Source organism: Dysidea avara, chromosome 10 (genome assembly GCF_963678975.1).
Source record: "Dysidea avara chromosome 10, odDysAvar1.4, whole genome shotgun sequence".
In the NCBI taxonomy this organism is placed as follows: Eukaryota; Metazoa; Porifera; class Demospongiae; order Dictyoceratida; family Dysideidae; genus Dysidea; species Dysidea avara.
The window spans coordinates 18,903,330-18,928,168 of NC_089281.1; the positions used below are offsets into that span (position 1 = coordinate 18,903,330).

At 38.9% G+C, this 24,839-nt stretch overlaps 3 protein-coding genes and 1 long non-coding RNA gene across 6 annotated transcripts in view; 1 reads left to right on the forward strand and 3 right to left on the reverse strand.

The window, feature by feature from the left end:
- LOC136236549 (UBX domain-containing protein 1-like) overlaps positions 1–16,238 on the reverse strand; it is a 224,576-nt gene extending 208,338 nt beyond the window's left edge. The window contains exon 1 of the mRNA XM_066026742.1: positions 16,113–16,238. The gene's annotated coding sequence lies outside the window, so the exon portion shown is untranslated. The remainder of the gene's footprint in view (positions 1–16,112) is intronic.
- LOC136236545 (UBX domain-containing protein 4-like) lies at positions 1–22,090 on the reverse strand. 3 transcript variants are annotated; one of them, XM_066026734.1, is made up of 14 exons: positions 22,000–22,090; positions 21,785–21,874; positions 19,335–19,381; positions 18,115–18,170; positions 17,598–17,626; positions 14,049–14,173; positions 13,895–13,998; positions 5,525–5,552; positions 3,552–3,630; positions 2,481–2,532; positions 2,323–2,425; positions 714–851; positions 510–658; positions 1–307 (listed from the first exon to the last, which is right to left on the reverse strand). In XM_066026734.1, exons 2-14 carry the CDS (start codon positions 21,864–21,866, stop codon positions 199–201), a joined length of 1,101 nt encoding a protein of 366 aa, XP_065882806.1. In that variant the 5' UTR covers positions 21,867–21,874; positions 22,000–22,090; the 3' UTR covers positions 1–198. The 3 variants fall into 3 exon arrangements, with proteins under 3 accessions (XP_065882806.1, XP_065882809.1, XP_065882807.1); XM_066026737.1 differs by having other exon boundaries at positions 21,949–22,083; XM_066026735.1 differs by having other exon boundaries at positions 21,785–21,948; positions 22,000–22,079.
- The window catches only part of LOC136236561 (uncharacterized), a 5,462-nt gene continuing 2,707 nt past the window's right edge, over positions 22,085–24,839 (forward strand). Inside the window, exon 1 of the long non-coding RNA XR_010692173.1 lies at positions 22,085–22,208. This is a non-coding gene — a long non-coding RNA (uncharacterized lncRNA). The remainder of the gene's footprint in view (positions 22,209–24,839) is intronic.
- LOC136236543 (uncharacterized) overlaps positions 23,835–24,839 on the reverse strand; it is a 7,802-nt gene continuing 6,797 nt past the window's right edge. The window contains exon 7 of the mRNA XM_066026732.1: positions 23,835–24,786. Coding sequence (XP_065882804.1) covers positions 23,998–24,786 — 789 coding nt within the window. The 3' untranslated portion in view covers positions 23,835–23,997. The remainder of the gene's footprint in view (positions 24,787–24,839) is intronic.

The window sequence follows — 24,839 nt, forward strand, 5'->3', positions numbered from 1 at the left end:
TTAGAGTAATTCAATCTTATGTAAAAATTTTTGTGAAAGAGTTTTGTACAAGTTTTGCAAACGAAAATTATTTTACAAAGAGCAAAAGCAAATTACAGTATAACCATAGTCACTAATAATCTATGCAAAGATGAAAGCCGTGTAGTTTGAACATCACAGCAAGATTTGATACAACACTTCATGTGTGACGTTATCACATTATTGTTGTTGAGTTGAGTTTCCATTGTAAGTGTTTTGGTCATCATCATCATCATCTTCTTGTCTGAAGGATGTCACATTTCCCCTCTTCCTCCATGAGTTATCAGACCTACCATAGACATTTTGTCATAACATTACAAGACATATGTGTACTCCTGGAAGGCATTCGTAACTGAGGCCAAAATATTTCCCATCTCACACGGAAGATTCCCTAATAACTGGATTTCAAGGATTGTCATGGCTGCTAGTAAACCCACTAACAAAATACCTCCCAACTAAAGGCTAGGCATTTTTATGTGTTACCAAACTACCTGGGAGGAGGCTGACTTAGTGTGGAATTGTTGGATGATCCAAACACAGCACCTGTCAATCGCTGTAGTGGTCTTACTACTACTAGCATAAGTAACTGCATAAGCAGCTGAAGTATCCAGGACAGTAAATGAAAAGGACTTGATCCTTTCTGCAAGTAAACAAACATGTTGTCATAGGATATACACTCTAGGGAACTGACTTACTGTTTGGTGTTTCACTATTAGTATAGCACTTGGTGTTAACTGTAACTCATTCAATGACTTAACTTCATCCTCCACCTTGTATGTGTAAGCAGGATAACCTTTCTCCAGTATGATAGTATCCAGTGGCATACCAAACTCCTAATAGAACAGTCATGCTTAAGGTACTGTAAACTGTGACCGGATCTGGTTTGTGCAAGCCTAATTTTACAGAAGAATGTAAAAGTACTGTGAAAAATTTCCATTAAATACCATAATAGCACAAATATTTGACGAGGTAAAATTTTAACAAGCATTTTGATGAGGAAAATTTTGACGAAATGGTTCAATATTGTATTGACAAATACACTAAATGCAAAAGTTTAAGAGGGAAAATTTTGATGAATTGCAATGCAAATTGTCAAATTTGTCAAAAAAGTTCTCCCATTAAACTTTTGCCAAGAGTACATAATAAAATAGGGAGGGAGAGTGTCTAACTAGGACACCTTCAACCAGAATCACTGTGTATTATAGACAATCCACACATTGGTAGAGCAAAAACTTTACATTATTCAACACTTATCAAAAGCACTCAATACCTATCAACAGATCTCTATCATCAGTTAAAGTGTTAATTTGTTCAAAGATCATTGTCTGTTCAATAATACTTAGTGATTTTGTACAGGCTGTATTGGCAGTTGGACACTCTCCCTCCCTATTTTTATTATGTGCTCTTGCTTTTGCGCATACAGTAACTGTAATCATCTCAGCAAAAAACTGCCTAGTTCGCACAAGCATGCATTTTGAGAAAACAAAATATTTTTAAAAATTGCAAAATCATGCACGCTACAGTACAAACAAAAAAATGCAAGTTTTTATCATGTTATTACTCCGAGTCAGAGAAGAAAGACTCATATCGATTAAAACTATACAGCATCTTATTCACCTGCTCATGTATAGAGATTGTGGTTCATTTCTGTAGCCTCAAAGGTATACAAGTCACATGCATTTGTTTGCGATAAGATAGATGTAAGCAAAATTGTCATTTCTCCAGTAAAACCACCTTCATGTGCATATGTGCAAGTTAATACCAAACTACTCACCACAATAGGCCGAAACTTCAGAGCCTGGAATTATTGTCTGGCATTGCCGTTTTACATTTTCCAACCATTTCTGGCTAATGTCTGAACACTTTTAGAAAGTATTATTGAGTATGTCCGACCACCAAAACAGCATTTGTCAGATCATTTTCAAAACATAATTTCAAGCCATGAAACTTTGGTGATCCATTCCTTGGACGTTAGAGATAATACTGAGAAAAAAATGGAAGTTGTGTGAACTAGACGGGTTTTTGCTAAGACAGTCACATTTGAGAATTTGTTTTGCAATGAAAGAAGATGCCAATGGCAAAAACTTTGGCATAATGACAAGAAGTTTAAAAATATTCGTATTAGTGCCGGTGCTCCCAAAGAGACACAAGTTATCAGCAATAGTTTACCTTGTGATGAAGTAAATAAATAACAGAATGTAATTTGAAAATGTGTGAACATGTGGGGTTCTGGTCAAAACCCAACTACAACAGGACAGGGATACAAAAACAGTGGAGGAGATGAGATGATTATTTTTCACATACCTCTGCAGCACACCCCTTCACTACAGCTAATGTATCAGTTGGCTGGAACTGTTTGATCAACCTTCTGTCACTGTTAAACACCCTCAGTTGTAGTCTACAAACACTGAAACAGCAATGACATCACTTCTCTATTATATGCTACCTATGAAATAACTGACTTGGTAGTAGTAGACGATGGTCTCTGCTCCACTGTCCTCCTCACTACTTTTCCTATAGAATCATAAATTTTTCTCAAATCTTCTCCTCAACAAAAACTTATAAGTGTATCAAAATATTGGTTTCTAACTTGTACCAAAGTAGGTAAGCGGTAGGGGTGTGTGAAATCAGGATTTTGATTTCGATATGATATCAGTAGATAATCAGTAAAATATCGCGATATCAATTCGATTTCAATCATTAATTAAATAGGGTAGGAAGATTAATTGCGTGGGTGACCAATATTTGTAAATACGCTTTAAATACAATAGATTCACTAAAACCATTACATAGCACTACTAACAAACCTAGAAAACTGGTAGGAAAGCTTTCAAAGTGGCTAAATTGCACAGAACTGACCTTCATTTCTAGCACGATTGCACAATCACAGACCAAAATACTGCAATTTTTCGACATATCGACCAATCAATAAAATATCGAGATCAACATGTGCAATATCGAATTTGATATGATAAAAATATAGAAAACATATCACAATATTGAATTTCAATATATCGCATACCTCTAGTAAGCGGCTAGTAAACAAAATAATTACTGTAGATGATAGCCACACAACTCAGATGCAACCTTCTCGCTTTGTCTAACTAGTTACTAGCAAAAAAGTTGCTTATAATGGATACATTCAGCTAAACAAATGATAAGGAAAATGTTGATGACACATACACTAGCAGTGGCCTAATACTAAGGATTTTAACTTAAGAAATGTAAAACAAGCCACTAACTGCTCGTCAATTTCATAAATAAATTCTTTGGTAGCCATTGTTGTGTCTATAGCCATAATACAAGGCAACTGCTTAATTCAGGTGACAGTTTCACTGCATATCAAAAATGGCAGTCAACCAATGACACTGATCACTAATACAAGCAACAATACCTATGTAGCCATTTCTTGGTCACCATTTTTGATATGATTTCTTTTAAAAACTAGACAGTTTAGGTCTCGCATATTGTTACTGGTGATACACATAGATACAGTACAATACTCAACTACACTAGTAATCTGTTATGGTGACCTGTAGTAGCAGTAGCAGTCTTGGCTGGAGGTGTAGGATTGCTAACAACTTGTTGCTGTGGTCTCCTTACATGGGTCACCTGCACATTACACAGTAACGATCAAGACACATGGTATAGTGTGTTGTGCAACTAAGAAAGCTGGTGTGCCAGATAGACAGGAAGAAAGAAAAGGAGTTTTTAGGCATGCATAGTCATTGAAAGCACACAATTTTTGCATTATAGCTGCCCATCGCTCTTGGCATTTCACTTTTAACTATGCTTTCGTAAAACACAAGTCCTCCTAATTTCTTTAATTTTCCTAGGGACCTAATTTTTCTGCTTTTTGCTAGAACTATGTGATACCACCTTAAGTTTGCATATCATGACTTAAGGTATCACAATATACTTTAGGTAACAATACTACACATTTAGTGACCTACATGAGATAACCAAGCTATAACGTTCAGATAAAATTTGACCTTTTCATAATTTAGTACATGAAGATGCAACCTATGTACGGTACTGCTCAAATGTAACGTCATCTTGTGAGAGTGATTTAAAAACTCGCTAATTGAAGGGCGTAGCACCCGTTTCACTTGCAAGTATTCATCACATTTCATTTGGTATGAATAATTGTGAGCGAAATGGGTGCCACGCCCTTTAATTAGTGAGTTTTTAATTGCTCACTCTCTCACGAGACAACTTTACATTTAAGCGGTACTGTATCATATATAGTAGAGGTGTGCAATATATAGAAATATTATCGATATTGTGATAGGTTTTCTATATTTTTATTGTATCAAATTCAATATTTCAAATGTTGATCTCGATATTTTATCGATTGATCAATGATATATCTAGAAATTACAGTATTTTGGTCTGTGATTGTGCAATCGTACTAGAAATGAAGGTCACAGTTCTGTACAATTTAGCCACTTTGACAGCTTTCCTACCAGTTTCCTAGGCTTGTTAGTAGTGCTATGTAATGGTTTTAGTGAACCTATTGTATTTAAAGGATATTTACAAATATCGGCCACCCATGCAATTAATCTGCCCACCCTATTTAATTAGTGATTGAAATCGAATTGATATCATGAAACTTTACTGATTATCTACTGATATCATATCGATATCAAAGTCCTGATATCACACACCACTAATATATAGGATCCTATGAAATACGTTTGACTCGAATCAATTGCAAGACCAATATCCATGATACCAAATCTTAGAGGAGTAGAGTATTGCCACTTGGTATCACAATACCAGGTAGTATCAACAGTATCGCACAGCTCTACTTTTTGCACACCTTACAAAAACCAGTATAAAACACAAATGTGCAACTCTTGACATCTATTTTGTCATGTCTTCAAAGTAAACCGCCTAAGGGAAGACTTTAAAGTATAGGTTAACCATCATAGCTCAACCATTGATCACCATAATCATTAATATTTGTAGATAAGAAGAAATTTTATTACAATAGCAAGCCCCTAATCCAGTGTATGTGGTATTTAAAACACAATAAAAAGTAAAGTATGTAGAGCTGAGTAATAGTATCAATAGTGCGATATATATCGTAATAGTAAATCACTATCGTTATCGTGATAGTAGGGATATCACTATCGTGATAGTTATGATAAGCTCAGATCTGCATTAAAATGGTATTAACAACCCTTTTATACTGTTTTACAGTTGGTATTACCAGCTTTCTTACAAAGGAGTGGCCTGTAAAAGCTATACCAAAAGTCCATATTCATCGACCGCCCACGTAGTTAATTAGCAAATGTCCTGTGCATGCAAAATAACTTTCTATATGACCACAAATCATAGCTACTGTATAGAACTAAGACTTTAAGAGTAAAGTGGTTCATAAACTATCAGGATAGTATTCACTATCACGATATTTAATGAGTAACTATCGTGATAGTAAAATTTTTACTATTGCTCAGCACTAAAAGTATTACCTATAGGCCACAAACATCATGGTACCCACCTGATCTCTCTGAGGTCTATTTCTGTTGCTAGAAAAGAGCAGATTACATTATTAACGATAGATTCAAAATAGCGCACATGTGCAATTTACTTAAACAACAAGTACGTATACGAAAAAATTAGAAATTTTAAATTAGAGTAGGGACAGTGTATAGTACTGCAATAAAAAGTACTGAAACAAGCTGGATCAGAGTAGTACGTAATGTCCAATACTGTAACACAATAAGAAGTGAATATCCCTACTGATTCCTAATTTTTTCTTATCATACACTACAATAGTAGTGTATAGTAGGGACCACAAAGGAGAAGGCATGGCCCACGAAATAATATCACCCAAAAAACAGCCTCAATTTCCCCTAACGATGATCAGGCAGCATTGGTTATGTTACGTGACAGGATTCGGCGTGGCACGAAGGATACACACTAACATCCACAGTAGACAAACTCAGCGGTTTACTCTTATTACAGCCCCCTCCACGCATGCGCACCATACCATAACACTCCCCCCCTACAAAACTACCCCTACACACAACAAAGGTATACGCACACACATGTGGGTATAAAAATTAAAGTTGTCTAAAAATTACATGATAAAAGACCTAAATACACCAGCAAGGTATGGAAAAGGTTAATAACTAAGTGAAATGCACAAGTCAATCAGTCACCGGTATTTGTGATGCTTATGTCAGGGTGGTGACCATGAATAAGACCTCCTTCGAGAGTATCTGTGATCTCGTCCTCCTCTGTCATAACAATTCCGATCATGAATACGGCAGTCATATCGATCATAACCACGTATGCTATTCTTGTCCTTGTGTCCTCTAGACCATTCCACAACTATCCTAGTACCCATGATCTCTCTGCCATTCTCCAGATGTATTGCATCCTCAGCATCTCTTCTGTTTTCAAACTCAACAAAACCATAAGCTAGTCGTATTCCTTGTTTCACTTCACAACGTGTCAGTTTTCCATATAGGGAAAGAAAATGTCTTCCAAGTCCCTACTGCAAATGTGTTTGGGTAACCGCCCTATGAAAATTTGGTTGTCCACCATTTTCTTTCCTGGCAAACATCTAACGCGCCCGATCTGCTCTCTACTGAGATCCTGCTGTGAATTACTGTTACTGACCCTATACACCTTCATTGGGACTTGCTCTGCTGCAACAGTTGGCGACACTGAGTTTTGTGGCACATTGGAAATACATGCCACTTGTCCTCCAGCTAAGTCATTACCAAGTATGAGACTCACACCCTGGACTGGTAAGGAAGGTCTCACTCCGACAACTACAGCTCCAGTCACTAGACCACACTTCAAGTGAACCTTATGAAGTGGTACACGAAAAGTTCCTAACTCTGCTCCTTGTAGTAACACAGTCATTCCCGTGTCCAAATGGGAACTGAAAGGAAGGGCACCCTCTAATATCAGAGACTGCGTCGCACCAGTATCTCTGAGAATGGTGATTGGAGATTCCACTTGTGAGCCAACAAAGGAGACACTACCACATGAAATAAATGAAGTGTATTCATCTGGCAACTTACTTGTCTTCTTATGGTCTGTCTGAAAACTTGGGGAAACAATGAGATCAGGCTTTTCAGACCTCTCGTTCTTTCTTGGTAAGGCTTGACACTCTGACATTATGTGACCCTTCTTCCTGCAATAAAAGCATGTTGGTCCAGCAGGTAGGTGGTTGCTACTGTAGTTCCCTGATGGGCCTCCACCCGTAAAGCTACTGGTGATAAGAGCACCCAGCTGACCACCTTTAGCTAATTCAAGTGTTATATCTGCTGAGTTACCATCACAGGGATGGGGCTTTCCAAAGGAAGTGGTATGTGTCAAGGAGTAGTCCTCAGTATAAACTGCTGCTTCATGTAAATTGTCTACCTTCTGTTCATCCAGATAGGTCCGAATATCACTAGGAAGGCAGTTTTTGAACTCCTCCATCATCAACAGTTGTCTGAGCTGGTTAAAGTCTCCATCAACTCCTTTAGAGGTACACCAGCGGTCAAACAAAGTTTCCTTTGCCCATGCAAACTCGTCTTCTGGGTGGCTCGGAGCCTCTGTCGGTAGGCCTCAGGAACAAGCTCATAGGCCTTGAGAATAGAGCGTTTCACTGTGTCATAGTCAGAACTCTGTTCTATCGATAGGGCTGAATAGGCTTCCCGGGCTTTACCTAACAGAGAGCTCTGAAGGAGTAGTGTCCAAACTTGTTTAGGCCATGACAGACTTGACGCAACTTTCTCAAAATGCAAGAAATACTTATCCACCTCTGTCTCCTGGAAGGGTGGAACAAACCGTACTTGCTTAGTCACATCAAATTCAGCCTGTCGACTGGTACGAGGTACAGGTGGAGCTGTAGAAGCTGCTGCAATTTCGAGTTCCTTAAGTTTCAACTGCAGAGCAAGCTCCTGCTCTCGTAATTCCATCTTCAACTGGGCTTCACGCTCCTTCTCCTTGTCTTGCAGTTCTAGCCTCTTCAGTTCGATAGTATCAGTGGTTGATGGTATTTCATCTTCAGACACGATCTCTTCCTCAACTAAATACTCTATGATCAATGTTCGAATTTCACCCTTTTTCATAGCTTGAGTGGCTTCCAACTTGTAGTGTTGAGCAAGGGAGAGCAGCTCCACCTTCTTTAAAGGATTTAAGGACAATAGACTGGGCGATTTTACAAAAGAGTCTACTGAGAACGACATAATTACCCACTCCACAACAATGTAATAGGAACGATGAGAGTAACAACGATGAGAATGATTTGTCTGACTACAAATTTGTAATTCCAAATAATGCACACTGGCACCGATAACAACAAATCCTGCCTAGTCGAAACACACGAACAACAACACCAACTGTACAACTATTCACACCTGTTGAGGTACCACTCGCCCGGTACTAAAGATTAAAAACTTGTGGTTAGAATCGGACAGGGTGAACACGAGGGAGCAGTGAAAGTAGAAAACAAATGTCTCCGCGACCAAAATCTTTAAACAACTTGTCTTCTGGTGCTCCCGGACAAGCCCCCAATTTGTTACGTGACAGGATTCGGCGTGGCACGAAGGATACACACTAACATCCACAGTAGACAAACTCAGCGGTTTACTCTTATTACAGCCCCCTCCACGCATACGCACCATACCATAACAGTTAGGTGAAACTAAGCCCAAACAAGCTTTCAGATCGACCCGAAACGCTTTCAACAAGTTGCTACGGAATTTTAAAAATAATTTATTTAACGGAATTTTCTACTGACTGAGTAAGTAAGTAACTGACTGACTGATGCCTTCAGACAAGCGTAACTCGATAACGACTACATCTACGGGCTTGACTTTTTCGTTGTTCGACGTCGCTTCATCCCGACAGGTGCCTTTTGGCATACCGTAGTACGTACAATGCATTCTTCATGGACTTACTAGTGTCCTCCTTTGTGGCCCATTCATCTTTGCTGACAGCGAAAAGTGTCAATTTGGTGATAGCACGTGATGGCTTCCCTTCACGTAATGAAAATCATCCATATTTTTCATAGCGGCTATTTTGATAACAGAGGTGCTTGTCAAATAGTTCTTGATTCGTACTGCTGTGTAATGGGTTGAACACAGCCAACAATGAAGCGTAATGGATACTTCACTTTTTATACGATAATTGATATAACTGGGGCGGGCGGCATCATTTCTTTTGCAATGCATCTCAGTGTGCAGAGGTGCTTTTCGAACAGTTCTTGATTCGAAAATGCTGCGTAATGGGTTGAATATAGCTGACAACGAAGCGTAATGGATACTTCACTTTTCAGACAATAATTGTTTTTTTGTAATATGATCAGCTGTGTTTTTACACACACGAACACATTAAACAGATACAAAATAAAATAAACACATTAAACAGATGAGTCAAGCTGAACCTCTGCCAGGCGCAGTCCAGCAGAGGTAGTGGGACGCTCCACATGTACAGGTCTTATGGTCCTACTGCCCCGGAAATAGCCAGGATGGCAGAACGGAGTAAAAAAAAAGAGATGGAACATCGCATTAGTGAAAGTGTCTTGGTATAGGGTGTGCCATGTTTCTTAGAGAGTAAATTCAGACGATAATTGTGGCGCGCGGCACCATTTCAGATGCGGTATGTGTGGGTTCACCAGTCATATTAATTATTTACAAAAAAAAGTTAACAAACAAGTACACAGAAAAATTTGGAATTTTCTGTGTACTTGTACTTGTTAGGTTTTTTTTTTGCAAACTCATGACCACTAAATAGCCTGCTTTTTACAAAACCAGTCACAATATTTTAAGAGTTAATCATAGCACTATTATACTAAATTACAACTCATACAATAACAAATGATCAGTGGGCGTGGTTCTACATAAGCCTGCAGACAATAATGGATGTGGATTCGTGCATACCTACAGACTGATGAATGGGCGTGGCTACCATATGTCTACAGACAGTAATTTACGTAAGTGGGCATGGCTCACGAAAGAAGCAGGGTTATGCTATGACGTGTAGTAACACGTCCACATTTAATTTAAAACGTGGGGTCAGACCCAATAATCTGTAAAGCAGGACCTGGATGACCTGACTCGGTTTAACATTGTTACTAAATAAACTATATTTATTGACTTACACATTGCTATATAGTTCGCTGCAAGTTGCTCTCATTGATCAATATCAACAGCGAGTCACGTAGAGTGTGTTCAAATAGTTTGGTGCAACCTGGTGACCACACGTATTCAAATAGTTTGATGTAATATATACTGGTAAATGGAAGCCGTACTGTAGTCTATTAACACTCAGTGGTAGAACCTTGACTGATGGCCATGGTAAAGAAGGATAAAAGGTAAGACAATAGCGTAAGCATTGTATGTTTATCAATATACCAAAAGTTTTTTCTTAAACAAGCTAGAAGCGTTTCTGCGAAAGAATTAGGGCTGTAGCTGTAGCCAGTTTTCCACTATGCTTGACTGAAGGCATTAGGCAGGCAGGCAGGCAGGCAGGCAGGCAGGCAGGCAGGCAGGCAGGCAGGCAGGCAGGCAGGCAGGCAGGCAGGCAGGCAGGCAGGCAGGCAGGCAGGCAGGCAGGCAGGCAGGCAGGCAGGCAGGCAGGCAGTAGAAAATTCTGTTGACTAAATTTAAAAACAATTCTGTAGCAACTTGCCGGAAACGTTTCGGGTCGTTCTTAAGACACTTTTGGACTTGGTTTTACCCAACCAATACTGTCATGTCGTTGTGAGAAAAAATTGTGGCAGGGTTTTGGGCTATATTATATCACGGATTGCCCCCACACCTTCAATGTCCCTGCTACACAGTACTATTGTACTATATGATGGGTATCACTCTGGAATCACAAAGAAGAAACTAAATCTGGGCTTTACATACACATACATATAATAGCATGTGACCATATAATAGAAAGTGTTCTCAAGGCCTATATCACAGGCTAACAGCTCCAACACAAGTGCACCCTTTAGAGGAAAACAAATGAGCTACAGATCAACACACAATTTCCTAACCACAATTAATATGAGTTAGTCTGGATACCCTGCAGGAAGATATACGACCTGCATCCATGAGTCTCCTAGCCTCACCCAGGACCAGCTTCCCTTATTATAATCAAGACAGTGTTTATTTACTCACATGGCTTCAATACAGTATAATAGTAAAAGCACATCCAAATGCTTCACATGCATACATACGTACATACGTACATACGTACATACTTACGTACATACGTACATACATACATATACAACTTTAGCATGGGTGTTCAAAGGCGCCGTTCGGTGTTTAACTCGCATGTTGCCCGGGCAATATCATGGGAAAGCGGTTTGCCAATGACTTTGATACCCAGCCAGTTCAAAGAATTGATGCGCTTTGACTCATTATATTGAGCGACATAGAGCTTTGTATTGTGGGACTCGTTTTTGTAGTAGTTGCTAAGCTTAGCACATTTGTTAAGATAGGGTAGTTGGTTGTTACTAAAGGTTAATGAAGGCATAAAATAATCGTTTGGGCGATTGTGGATGCGTATTTCTAACAGACCACGGAACAGCAAAGCTACTACTGCTACGTTGAAATAGGCCAGTAACTTACAGTCCCAAGTACTTAACGTAATATAATAACTTACTTACTGTCCCAATAGCGAAGTTAGTTGGCTTAACTTAGTACAAAAATGATAACAATATAAACTCCATCCCACAATCGTAAGTTTTCTAACATTGTGTGTTGAAGCATAGTAACGTATTAATGACGTTTTAACGTATGGACAACGTTTTGATGGCTATTAGCCCACGCTATTAAGGTGGCGGTAACCGCAAAATTATTAATCGATACATGGATTTATAAAATTCATAAAACACAGAATAAAGAGTGCACGAAGTTATATGCCGTATCATGTTTTAGCACGACCATTACACTGTTGCCATAAGAAATTTCACACTGCTAAAACACGTGGAAATGCGGATACAGAGCAATTCAGGAACCCCTTTTATAATCATCTTCACGTCAATTTACTCGCAGCCTTATACCAAGACGGATCAAACGATGGGTTATTCAGGTTTTCCCAGGCAATGCCTAGGGCGTAATGAGTTTACCATAGTAATAGCGTAAGCAGACATCATTCTATTTATATAGTTTCCTTGTGCCAAGCGTCCACAACTATGAAAAGTGGACGGTAGTGCCAGGATTACGTACACGGAAATTTTTTTTCGGGTATTGCGCCCTTCGCCCACCTTTGTTGCACAACTGCATCTTGTTATACAAGGATTTAAAGCTAGTATACTAGAAAAATTTGACGTAGAAAAGCCGTCTTCACCATTTAGGATACCATACTAAAACCACAAATTACCCTTGCCGCCAAAATTTCGCGCAAAGGATACGAATCCCCTTAAACTAAGTTTCTATACTACTCTACTTACTTTTGTGAATGTCTTCTTTACTACTACATATTAAACAACGATGAATTTCTTCTTACAACAAAGCCACGCGCTTTAACACGCAACGTAGCCATATTATTATTACGTAAGTGTAATCGCGTGATCTAATAAAGCAAATTCTTGTGGTAATATTATGGCTTCACTTCATAAGGCTTCCCATTAGATGGGTTTCCGGTATACCGCCACCTTAAAAACCACGATCGATCTTCAGATGCTACTGTATAAAACAAATGGGATGAGTTCTCGTTAGTTCTTTCACCTATTAGGTGAGTGCGCCCCAAGTGATATATATCACTTGTACCATGGCTGCTTGGGATTTTTCTGACATATACACCCGCAGCCCTCTGTCCTGCGGCCCTCGGGCTTTGGGTATATATATATCAGCAAAATCCCTCGCAGCCATGGTATAACTATTACATACATACATACATACATACATACATACATACATACATACATACATACATACATACATACATACATACATACATACATACATACATACATACATACATACATACATACATACATACATACATACATACACTGACATACTTTGTATTTACATAGGCCAAGCGAGATGAACTCCAGGAGGGTGGCGGATAGATGACAGACAATAGCAAAAACCTCTGTCAACTAACGCGAGGGAGCCCTGACCCTGCCTGGTTTACAAAACATGGACAGGGATAGGAGCTCATTAACTATATCATCATCAAGCACCGTGTTACTAGACCTCCACTTGGAGGCTGGCAACACACACACACACACACAACACACACACACACACACACACACACACACACACACACACACACACACACACACACACACACACACACCTGTGTGTGCGCACTCATAACAAACAGCAAAGCCTCCAGCAGCCATACAAAACAAAGCTACTGCCACCTAGCTAACTAGCACTGGAATGTCTCTGCACCACTCAGACATTTAAGTCTGGTGCAGGCAATCCTCAGGATAGGAACCAGAAGTTTTACAGTAACCTAAACATCACTACGCAAAACAAAGACAGTTGGATATTTATTTCCCCAGTTAACACCAGGTAGCCATTGATGCCACAGCTGGGTGGGCTGCTTCCTTAGTTGACACCAGGCCACCTGATCGCCTAAGAGGGAAGGAGTGAGGGGAAGCTAAGCTAGGGACATCTAATGTGGCAACTGGTTGATACAACTAGTACTGCAGTGTGAACTAGTACTGAAACAAACTCAGCATGAGGAGCATGCTTTGTCTAGGGGGGTCTGGGAGCATTTCTGAGATCGAATTTGACAACAATATTGACTGAGCCATTATACAGCTGGGTAGACTGGAGCAATGTGAGTCAAGTTTCTTGCTCAAGGAAAACAACTTGGGCATTGATCCTGGAACATTACACTAAACACACACACACACACACACACACACACACACACAAAGATTACAATACCAACACACACTCACAGTGAGGGTGATGTCCTAATTCTCTTGGTATTATCTGGTTTAGTAGGAGTTATACGTTGAGAACTCCGCCTTGCTAGTGGACTAGTCCCTCCACTTCTGTGCAACTATGGTAACATTACTTCTAAGATGACATCATATGACACCACATGCTCACCTCAATGGATCTGGTGATCTTCTTTGTTAACTCATTAGTAGTGACATTCTTACTACCATATATGATATCCAGTGGTATCCCATGGTGACCAATAATGAACACTGATGGCAGCAGTACCACAGGATCTGAACCATCCTCAGTTAAGGTCATATCAGTTACAACAACAATACAGCATTACCTAGGTTATCATTTGACAGCCAATGTTCAATATATTGGATGCCAACAAAGTGATTTGTATAAACTCTTATAACTTAACATTAAAAGAATTCAGTAACACCACATTACTTACTATGAATTTCCTGATAAAATGGTACTGTACCTAGCATTGCTTCATTCCAATAACACCTCTACTACTACTACTAGGTCTGAGCTTTTAATAATCAAACCATGTAACGTCGTTGGCCATAAAGGCACCAGTTAGTTGAAAATTCATTTAAATGATTAAAACTATTAGAAAACTTACGAACAGCATTTTGAAGGCACATTCAAACCTGTTGTGTCAAATTGTTATGAAAACAATATGAGGATGACTTCTAAACCTTTGAATTATGTTTTGGTAGCACAACACAAATTTTGTGATTCTACTACCACAATTATTAATACACACTCCTTAATAAAATGGACAATCCCTTTGCCTTTAATATGATGGTCTAGGACATACCTGCAAGAACTTGACAAACAAGTTACATGCACATTTACAGTGGAATACATGCATTGGGTAAAACACATGCAAACGTTCAAATCATTTGGACACCTGTTTTTGAAGAAAGATTAAATCATATTTTAACTTTACGATCTTGAGTAACTCATCCAAAACTAGAAATGGCCTTTGAGTATTTCACTCTTTGCAGTGGTAAGTGTATGTTCTATTAGAGTGGTTGAAGGAATTCTGTCTATAAATGGATGGGAACTCATCCTAACAAATCCAGTTGTCTTATTATCGAAACAACACACACATGTTTGGATAACCCCATCAGTGATGGGGCCCCCTCAAACTAAAAAAAGTTTTTTTTTATATATATATATATATATATATATAAAAGAACAAGATCAAGATACTCTTATCGAACAGTCAGTCAAATACACTAATAGAACAGCCACCGCATGTAGCATTAAGAAATCCTCTATAGTTGCTGAGTGTATGCGATCTGCAGTACCATCCTGTGGGTACAATTAAGGTTACGGGATACTATAAACCCACATGTACACTATCAATCATTTTTCATGATATAGGGTTTTGATTTTTCTTAATGCATTGTTAACAAATATTTATACATTCTTAACTTCTCATTGGAATTCAAATGTTGTTATGGAAACATGAGTTGTCCCCATGCCAATTAGTGAAAACTGTGAACCAACAAAATCAGACCAATGAAGAACCATGAGAACTCACTAACAATTCTAAGGTTTGGAGAACATCACTTGTAAGGGACTGACAAGAGGATTTGTGAATAATGTGTATAGTTGCTGAAATATGGCTACAATATGGTCTAAAGCAAGACACTGTGATCACAAAATTAATTTTTAAATACATATCACAAGCACTAGAAAGATTGTTTCTAACAAATGGCTCCATCAAGCCCTAGACAAGAAGCCAAACCAGTAATCTGTTTATACAAAATGTTAACAACTTGTCCAGTTGCTAAGTGTGTTGTATCTATGTTATCTTGTACTGTTACGTGAGTTTTCTTGTACCTTGTAACTGTCCAATCAGCACGCTATTATTCTCCCAACAATTTCAGCCTGTTACCAGCTGATATACAACACAACAACACCAATTTTGTTTGACAGTCGCTCACTATCCCATAACCTTAACCACTGATACCCAGCTAGGGATTTTGCAGATAAAATGCACATGCTCCTTTGTATGCCATTCTACAGTATACAACAGTTGGCTCATAGCTAACTGAACTACTTATAACTGTCACTGATCCTTACAACTCTTGATCACTTATTACATACTTGTGCATAAAATTGCTCTAAATCAAAAATTTCAGACCTGAAACATATGAAGTACCTGTAGCTTCTGTGCCCCCCAGACCCCTTACTCCATATGTCTACTACCTTGGTGCCCCTCCTTACCAAGCCTTGGATCCACCCCTGCCCATAATACCACTACGTTGTCAGTATTAAGAGAGACAAGATGCACATTATGTCATGCTGTAACTACACTACACCATTGTAGTCTGGCAGCACCGCCTTTGCTATAAGAGTAAGGGTCAAGGGCGTAGACAGGGGGGTTCGGATGGTTCAGATGAATCCCCCTTCAGAGTCACATCACATTAATGCTTAACCATTGCAAAACATATCTATTGCATCACATGATCAATTGCACACGTGATGCATGGTTGAAATGGCGCGAGTCAAATGGCAAAGGACTGTTCAATGGTCAGTTGAGACATATTATGAGACAGCAGCTGCTAAACTTGAGTGGTTGTGTGTTAGGTTAGCACAAACTGTGAATTGTTGATGTATATTTACTTGATGTATGATTTGTTTACTTGTTACATGTTGTGGGCACGTGATGTCTCGAACATATTGGAGTGCAAGCCAAGTCTGAAGTTATTGACTATCAACAGGAGGACCAGCTGAGAATATTGTATAGCTGGAAAGAAGTATTGCCAACTAAGGGACTCGAGTGTGGAGGGCTTCCGGCGTGTGCTAGGAAATTGAAGTTATAGTTATCAGTATGCCGTCTAGAAGTGAAGATTAGTTAGTTTTACAATAGGTTTATAGTTTCTATAAGCTGCATAAACAGTAGTGTGTAGGTTTTAGCTAGTTAGATACACAAACAGCACCTTTTAATGTCACTGCCTAAGGGCACATTTTGTGCATGCATCATTTTCGTCCAAACATGGTCTAGGGGAAGCACCCAGGCCTTCCCCTTAAGACATTTCACTTTAAATCTGAACTCCCTTCAAAAAAATCCTGGCTACACCTCTGAGGGTCTGGTGACTATAGTATATGTACTTGTCCTACTACCATTATAGTGGTACATGTAGTGCCAATCAAATCACAGTATCCAGTTTAAATAAGTATTCGTGACGTAATACGTCATGAATAACATGATAACTATGGCTACTGAATTTGGAATAGTTGGAAAGCAGCTGATACTCTCCGAGCAAGACTCCGAGATACACATACATAGAATAGCATGAAGTTTCGTACTTTTTTTTTCGCTGAGTTTACAACAGCCCGAACAGGTAATTTATTATGTCATGCACAATTTGAAACCACATTTGAATCATGGTTGCACAAGTAGCGTATACTACAGTCACCAGACCCTACTCTATGCTAAAGGGTGGGCACTGTTAGTGACTTTACACAGTCTTCCTGATCATAGGAAAAAACATGTATATAAGATAAAACTTGCCAAGTAATGGATTTGCCTGTTAATATATGTAAGTTATACAACTCTGTACAATATTGACATCGTAATGTATAGCAATCACATATTATGATTGCTTAACATTTGAAACATGCACGATTAATTCAGGTCACAAATAATGGAGTTAGAGAGTACAACATTAGTACATGATTGAAGGATACAGAGATCAGCAAAACTGGTAAACGCTGGACTATAAATAAAACATAACAAAAACAACCACAACCTTTCATACAAAATATCGGCATGGCAACCAAAATGTTTTAAGTTTGTTTGCTTAGTTATGCTTATTGTTGTTGTATTGATGAACAACAAACTTGGCTTGCTTTGTGTGTGTGTGTGTGTGTGTGTGTGTGTATGTGTGTGTGTGTGTGTGTGCGTGTGTGTGTGTGTGTGTGCGTGCATGTTAGGACTTGTATTAAAATTCCAGGCAAGTAAGCTTAGCTGTGAAGAAACCAGTTTGAAATACAAGGCGTTGAGATTGCCTATCTTGATGAGTTCTAGGGACATTTTAATACATATCCCAAAAAAGTGAAGAGCAGTCTTAAAATTTTGTTTAGAGAATTACACCTGTATTGTACAAAGGAAACATACCATAAAATAGCCAAGATGGTATTTCTATGAGTTTGAATTACATTTCTAAGTAGTGCATAACAATAAATAAGTTAACAAAATACGTACCTTCCTGAATTTAGCTCCATAGTTTCACAATTATAACCACTGATCACCTTGGTAACCTGTAATACACATTGTTACATAACACTAGAACACAATTAGAGTGGCCTAAATGTAGTCTCGTGCCCAGCCGGGCTCGCGCTAATGCGTAAACACTATCTGGTGACAATGCTTGAATTTCTTGGGCCCAGAAGTGCTATCCAGCCAAAATATTGGCTGGCCAATCAGAATTGACGAGTTGTATAATCGCATGCATGTATTGGAAGTAGACGAAAAAGCAGATGATTTAAAGCCATTTATCAGAAGTTACTCACCAAGGTTGTTCAAACTGTTTGTTGCCAAGTTGTTTTTTCCGATCTCACCTAATGAATCGTGACTCGACGTTACACCAAAAATGAAACGCTAACCTCTATTAATACAATAAATGAAAAGATCGCATCTAGTAAAAGCCCTATTCTGAGTTTTACTTTATTTCTAGCCATTTTCGAATGGTTTTTCACAGTTTTTAAACGATTATGCAACTCCTCGATTCTGATTGGCCAGCCAATATTTTGGCTGGATCACACTTTCGGGCCCAAGAAACTCAAGCATTGTCACCAGATGGTGTTTGCGCATTAGCGCGAGCCCGGCTGGGCATGAGACTAGCCTAAATGCATGTACATAACCCACATACACTCAAGAGTTGATGTGTAACCTGTGATCCTTTTGTATTGTATAATGCACAATCTAAGCATTACAGAAATTATTTACCGTACTGTACATAAAAGCCCAGGCTATTACTTGCTCTCCAGGTTTTTCACTAGGCCTTTTAATGGGTACGGTCTATATTTTGAGACTGGCCACTATGTCAGAGTGACATTCAGAATTGAATTTAATGGTTGGAATGCAATTACGTAATGGTAATTATGGAGAACTTTACGCAGTGTTACATACAAGGTCTAAAACCATTGGCGAATGATACACTACATGGCGTATAAGCAGACTTGTGCAGACTACTCATGTGGTCACTTGATCATAGCATCTTCATCCCTTAGATGGCTAAATGTAGACACCAGTAAGTTTGAAAAACAACAAGAAAAAGAATGAAATCCACTCACAACACATAATAGCCTATATTTGAGAACAGGTGTTTATTTTCCTCATGTTACTGGCTTGTACACATTACACCCATTCACAGCCGAATTGTTCCACTGACTATATATAGCATACAGTACAATCCATCTCACCTCCTGGCTAGTCCACACTGCAGATGTTTCTTCATAACTTTCATCATCTGTAATACAGTACATAGTGTAATGACAAAGGATAAATAATTGGGTAGTACATGTAGCAAGGGAGTAGGGATTATAGAGTACTTAATTGTGGATATTGAATCGGTGTACGTCATTTTAATGCAATACTCTGTACACTGTACTAGCAGGATGAACAGCAAAAAAATTTGTTGCATGTTATCGGTACGTACTGTATTTTCTGGCCAAAATTATCATCCTAAAACCAGCCTCACAATACCTTCATGGTATCTTGGCAGTATTGGTTAGGTATAACCAAGCCCAAAAGGCACAAAAGTACATTCAGTATACAACCTGAAACACTTCCAAAAGGTTGTTACAATTTTTTTTTTTATTTAGTGGAATTTTCAATTGACTGATTGCCTGACTGACTAACTGACTCACCGATGCTTTCAGACAAGTGTAACTCATTAAAGGCCAAGGCTACTGGATTGATTGTTTCACTGTTCGACGTTGTTTCAGCCTGACTATTGCCTTTTGGCATACCACAGTATGTATGATGCGTGTTTCATGGACTTACCTGTGTCCTCCTTTGTGTCCCATTTATCTTTGCTGACAGCAGAAGGTGTTGATTTGCGGTAGTGCCACCTGATGGCTTCCCTATGTTTGATGGGAATTGTCCGAATTTTCATTGTAACTGATTGACTGCAGAGGTCCTTCTCTTAGCGTTTCTTTTTACACTGTGTAACAGTCTGAACATAGCTGAAAATGAAGTGTAATGGCCACTTCGCTATTTCAGTAATTGAGGCACATGTTCAGGCGAAAACAATATGCTGGCACCTTGTGGGTTCTCCAGTCATAATAATGTAAACAAACAAGTAAAAGGAAAAAGCACATTATAAGACAAGAATTTCTACAACTAGATTGATGTCAAGTGTTTCTGTTCATTACTCTGATTACACTCACAAATGGCTCCATAGGAACATGTACAGTACCACTAGTACAATCACAAGCAGTATATACTACAGAGGTAGAAGTAGCATAACATCCTCATGTACCTATTGTGGTCTAGCTTTTTCACAGGTCCCTACTGTGGGTCATATATAGCATTTAGGATCTATCAATTGTGGTATTCAAACTTGACTGGTGACTTTGTGGTTTTGACTATTGACTATTGAGTAAAATCACATATCTGCCAGCAAGTATCACTGTAGCTATACTGTTGTGTTCATGTGCTCTAACATCATACATACCTATGTAACATTGCTTATGAAGAACGGCTTAAGCCATACCGGCATTTCAAAGACAATTTTTTTAAAGATTATTCAATGGTAATGTTGCTATCACTAACTAAATTAGCATAGGAATCTCTTCCCCACCATTTTATAACTTTCTATCACACTTTCTGATGAAAATTCTCTAGAAAACACATCAAGGCTGTCGTACCAAGTAAGAAAGAGAGACACTCCATTTAACTTGAAGGGATCTTGCATTTCTCGTGTACTAGCTGCTTTTAGCACTAAAAATTTTGTAACTCCCCCACCCTAGGGATTGACAAACTCGTAGTCAAATTCTCTAGTACTGTAGTTTGTCAAAACCCCACCAAGGAGAGAGCCAAGGGGTCACCAACACCCATGCAAAACTACAATTGTGACAATAATCAGTATTGTACTGTATTTATAAATATTTGTAAATACAATGTATTTTTAACAGTGATATTTACACTCAAATTTCTCTTCTGCTTGTACAGGAAATGTCCGGGGAGAGTGGATGACACAGCCTGACCGCAGTACTTGCATAGATCAAGCAGGAAAATAGTTAGCCACCCTCATCCTGGTTTGACTAGAAGCTTTGTTCAAATGCTTCGTTGAGTCCTCCGTCATGACTCTAGTAAAGATTTGTGCGACTCAAGAAGACTCATTACGTGGCTGATTGTATGTCTGAATCAATGGACGGAATCAAATTTTGTCAGACTTCAGGATTTCTATATATTCATTGAATTTCTCACGATAGTGTATGAGAATCCCAAGGCATTGGCGACCCCTCAGAGAGAACAGTAGAGTGGTGCTACACCACTCTTTGTTCAAAATTCCTTTGAAGTGGTAAAAGGAATGCATATAATAAACAAAACAACTTTGATGTTGGTAGCAAATTAGTATTTTTATTGCTCTACTTTACATTTTTGGGGAAATCTCTGCCTGCTATGTCCCCACCTCATAACTGGAGTTTCTATTATGGCGAATTTGGTTAACATATAAAAATAGTTATTGTTAGCTGTCAAAAGCCCTAGGGGTGGGGCAAAAAGTAGATGTCAAATTCCTAGTTAGGGTATGGGGTCCCAGGGGGGGCTTGACATATATGTGTATAACATCATAGGTGTAGTAGATAACATCATACAAACGGAACTGAATCATTGAATTGAACACATGGTCTCCGAAACAACTCACCACACAAAAGGACTAATAGAAGAGATACATTTTCCCTACACTTGCTGATGACACTTTGCACATCCTGTGTATCCTTGGTCATATTGTAGGCTACAGTAGAAACAAGATGGCACTACTGAACTTGACACTCGTATGGCATACGCCCACACTACAACATTCGAGACCTATTCCGTCAATCCTGTAGTGCTAAAACACTATCATAGTCGGGAACAAACCTCGTCACGGCAATGTGAGTCTACGATGTGAACTTCGACGAAAATGTGTCCGGGTGTAACGGAAATACGTGTACGTCTCCGTATACTCATGCGCGCGAAATTATTTAAATCATGCACGACCCGATCATGCATCTTCTGCACTAAACTTCTGAATGCGATGACAGCAGTTGGAGCAGGCAAGCCTTGAGTTTATCGATTCACTGACTATGGTAAGCAAGTGTACAATTGGGCGGGCGGCGCGAGACTTGTCCGGTTGAAATGAACTGTGCTGGTACTAGACTTAGAGTCTGTGATCAGATATTATAAATCTAGTATATATGCACATTGTATATATGCTACCAGGCCTGCAAAAATAGGGCATGTGGGCACATAAAAATTGCCTACTTTATCAAACTGTGATGTGTCATAACTTTGCATTCCATGACTCTGTGGCCATGAACTTTTTAGCACTTATTAAACATTTGGTTGGCTTTACAATACAAGTTACAGAATAAAAATATTCTATCCCAATACTGAGATATGACATGCTATGTGATGGGGTGTAGTTTGTGCTCACATGCCCTATGGCCCGGTCACATATGCAGTGGCAGATTTAGGGGGGTTTCAAGGTTTCCACAGAAACCCCCTTTGAAAATGTGTAGTCGGCCTATTCCAAGAGGGCGGTTCTTCAGAACCCACTGGCTAAGGGCCTGGATCAGTCACAAGCTTTCAAGTTCTGCTAGCAAGAAAGACCGGTGGGAATTCATGCAATACGTGGCCTTTGAATTTCGCCGAGTGAAGTGAGTGAACATGTCATCCTGTCAGCAGTGTGCTAGGACTGCAACACAAGCTGTGGCTAACGTAAAGTAACTTGTATTAGCACTAAAATATTAACGATGTAGCTCTACCGGACTATGGATGAATTTGTTGGAGTACAGTTGTGGCACGTGCGATGATGCTCGACAAATATACCTCCATTGAATCATTGATAAAAGATAAGCAATTGGTACTGAAGTAGTTACGTAGCTAGTTGTGTGAGCTGTAATAATACAACACCGTATGTTGGCTAGCCCACCATTGGGTTATTAGCCCTTTTTGCAATCATGAATGATTTTGAGCGTTTCGTGGGGGCATGCCTGCCCCTCCATCACCTTCTGGCTAGCTACGCCCCTGCCAGTAATATCACAGAAATTCTGTGTAGCTCCCATCTGTTACCTGGAGTGTTTTAAGCATGTTTCTTTTTCAATTAAACTGTAGACGGACTTTAACAAATATGACACCATGGCCATGGCATGTGTAGTGGCAGCAACTGATCAGTTGATTTGATTTATTATTTGTCCTCTTAGTAATTCATTACCAGAGCAGTTTCCTTGTCACACAATTATCATCTTCAGGAAGCAGCGATAGGTGTGAGCTTTGACTTCTCTTCAGCTTTTCAATCAAATTCTGTACTCATATTAAAACCACATGACAATTTTAAAACTACATCTAATTCAATCCCACAATGACTCCACCTATAAAACGCTCCCATTTTCCAAGTCGGATAGAGACCATGCATGCCCTCGGGTCTCTGTGTTTTAAAACCTTGGCTTTACCCTGGTTTTTAAATGTACGAAGATCCTTGTTCTAGGTTTCTAACCTACACTAAAAAGTGTTGAAACTTCCAGAATGAAATCTCATGAGGGAAACAGATCTACTTTGTCAAAAGTACTGTAGCTATACCAAAATAATTTAACATGCAGAATTCATCCCTATAGCTACTGGAGTATACTATTACAAATGTTACATAGATCATGTCTAGCAGTCTATGATTAATGTTGCACCGGTTTCAGCATTGATCTTCCCACACACAAAAATTATACTTATACGTAGATCATGAATGTCAATAATAATGCAAGCAGCATTTTAAGTTAAAATTACAATGATGATCACCAATGTTATATACATGCATATTACAACTGTTATGATAATGCAGATTACATTTTGCTTGATCATGTATGCATCTAAATTACTATACCATTACAAAAATTCTGGTTGCTGAGATTCTCTTCGTTTTTGAATGCTCCGTATTTCTTCTATTAAATCTTTAAACGAGTATCTTTCATGTTCATTAAACTTGAAGCAGTGTTTCATCAAACCGCAGACCTCAGTAGAGTATTCACTTGGCTGGAATATTTCTACTTGTTGTAGTACTTTAGTTTTAACTTCTTCAGCATTCAAAGTAGGGTAAAGAGCAGTATCCTTTGAAAAAATTTCTGTGAGTACAGCGCCATATGCCCAGACATCTGATTTGGTGCTAAATTTTTTGCGTCGTAGAACTTCAGGAGGTTGCCATTTAATGGCTACTTTATGGTTAGGAGATATCTTGTAGGTCTCATATTGCTCTAAACACAGTGCTTTGTTGAAGCTGGCAACTTTGCAAACCAAATCATGATCCACTAGGACGTTGTGAGCTCTCAGGTCACAATGGACAACTTTGTTGTTTGCCAACTGCATCATCCCGCAAGCCACTTGGAGAGCCATTTTCAAGAACTGCTGTTCATCGAGGTCATGTCTATTGTTCTTTAGGTACCTGTGCAAATTCCCATTGTCGGCATATTCGAAAATCAGTGTATATGACTTCTCAAACCATGTGAGTATCTTAATGACATTATGATGGGAAATTTTTTTTAAGGCAGTGATTTCTTGTTCAAAGGTCTCCCTGGATAAAGCTGTTTTTAAAGTAACTTTGCGTTGATAGTTCTTAGCCAACCAGAATTGTCCACTTTCTCCTTCTGCTAAAGTTTTTACCTTTGTGTAGCCATGTTCCTGCATAGTATTAAAAGATTATTGATACACCTTGACAGACAATAATATACTTA

Excerpts from the sequence above, each read along its gene's own strand:
- LOC136236545 (XM_066026734.1), bottom strand. The coding sequence starts at position 21,866 with ATGACCAAGGATACACAGGATGTGCAAAGTGTCATCAGCAAGTGTAGG. Across the intron at positions 2,533-3,551 it reads GACTGCTACTGCTACTACAG|GAAAAGTAGTGAGGAGGACA; the intron begins GTCACCATAACA and ends ATGATTCTATAG. Across the intron at positions 659-713 it reads TAATAGTGAAACACCAAACA|AAAGGATCAAGTCCTTTTCA; the intron begins GTAAGTCAGTTC and ends GTTTACTTGCAG.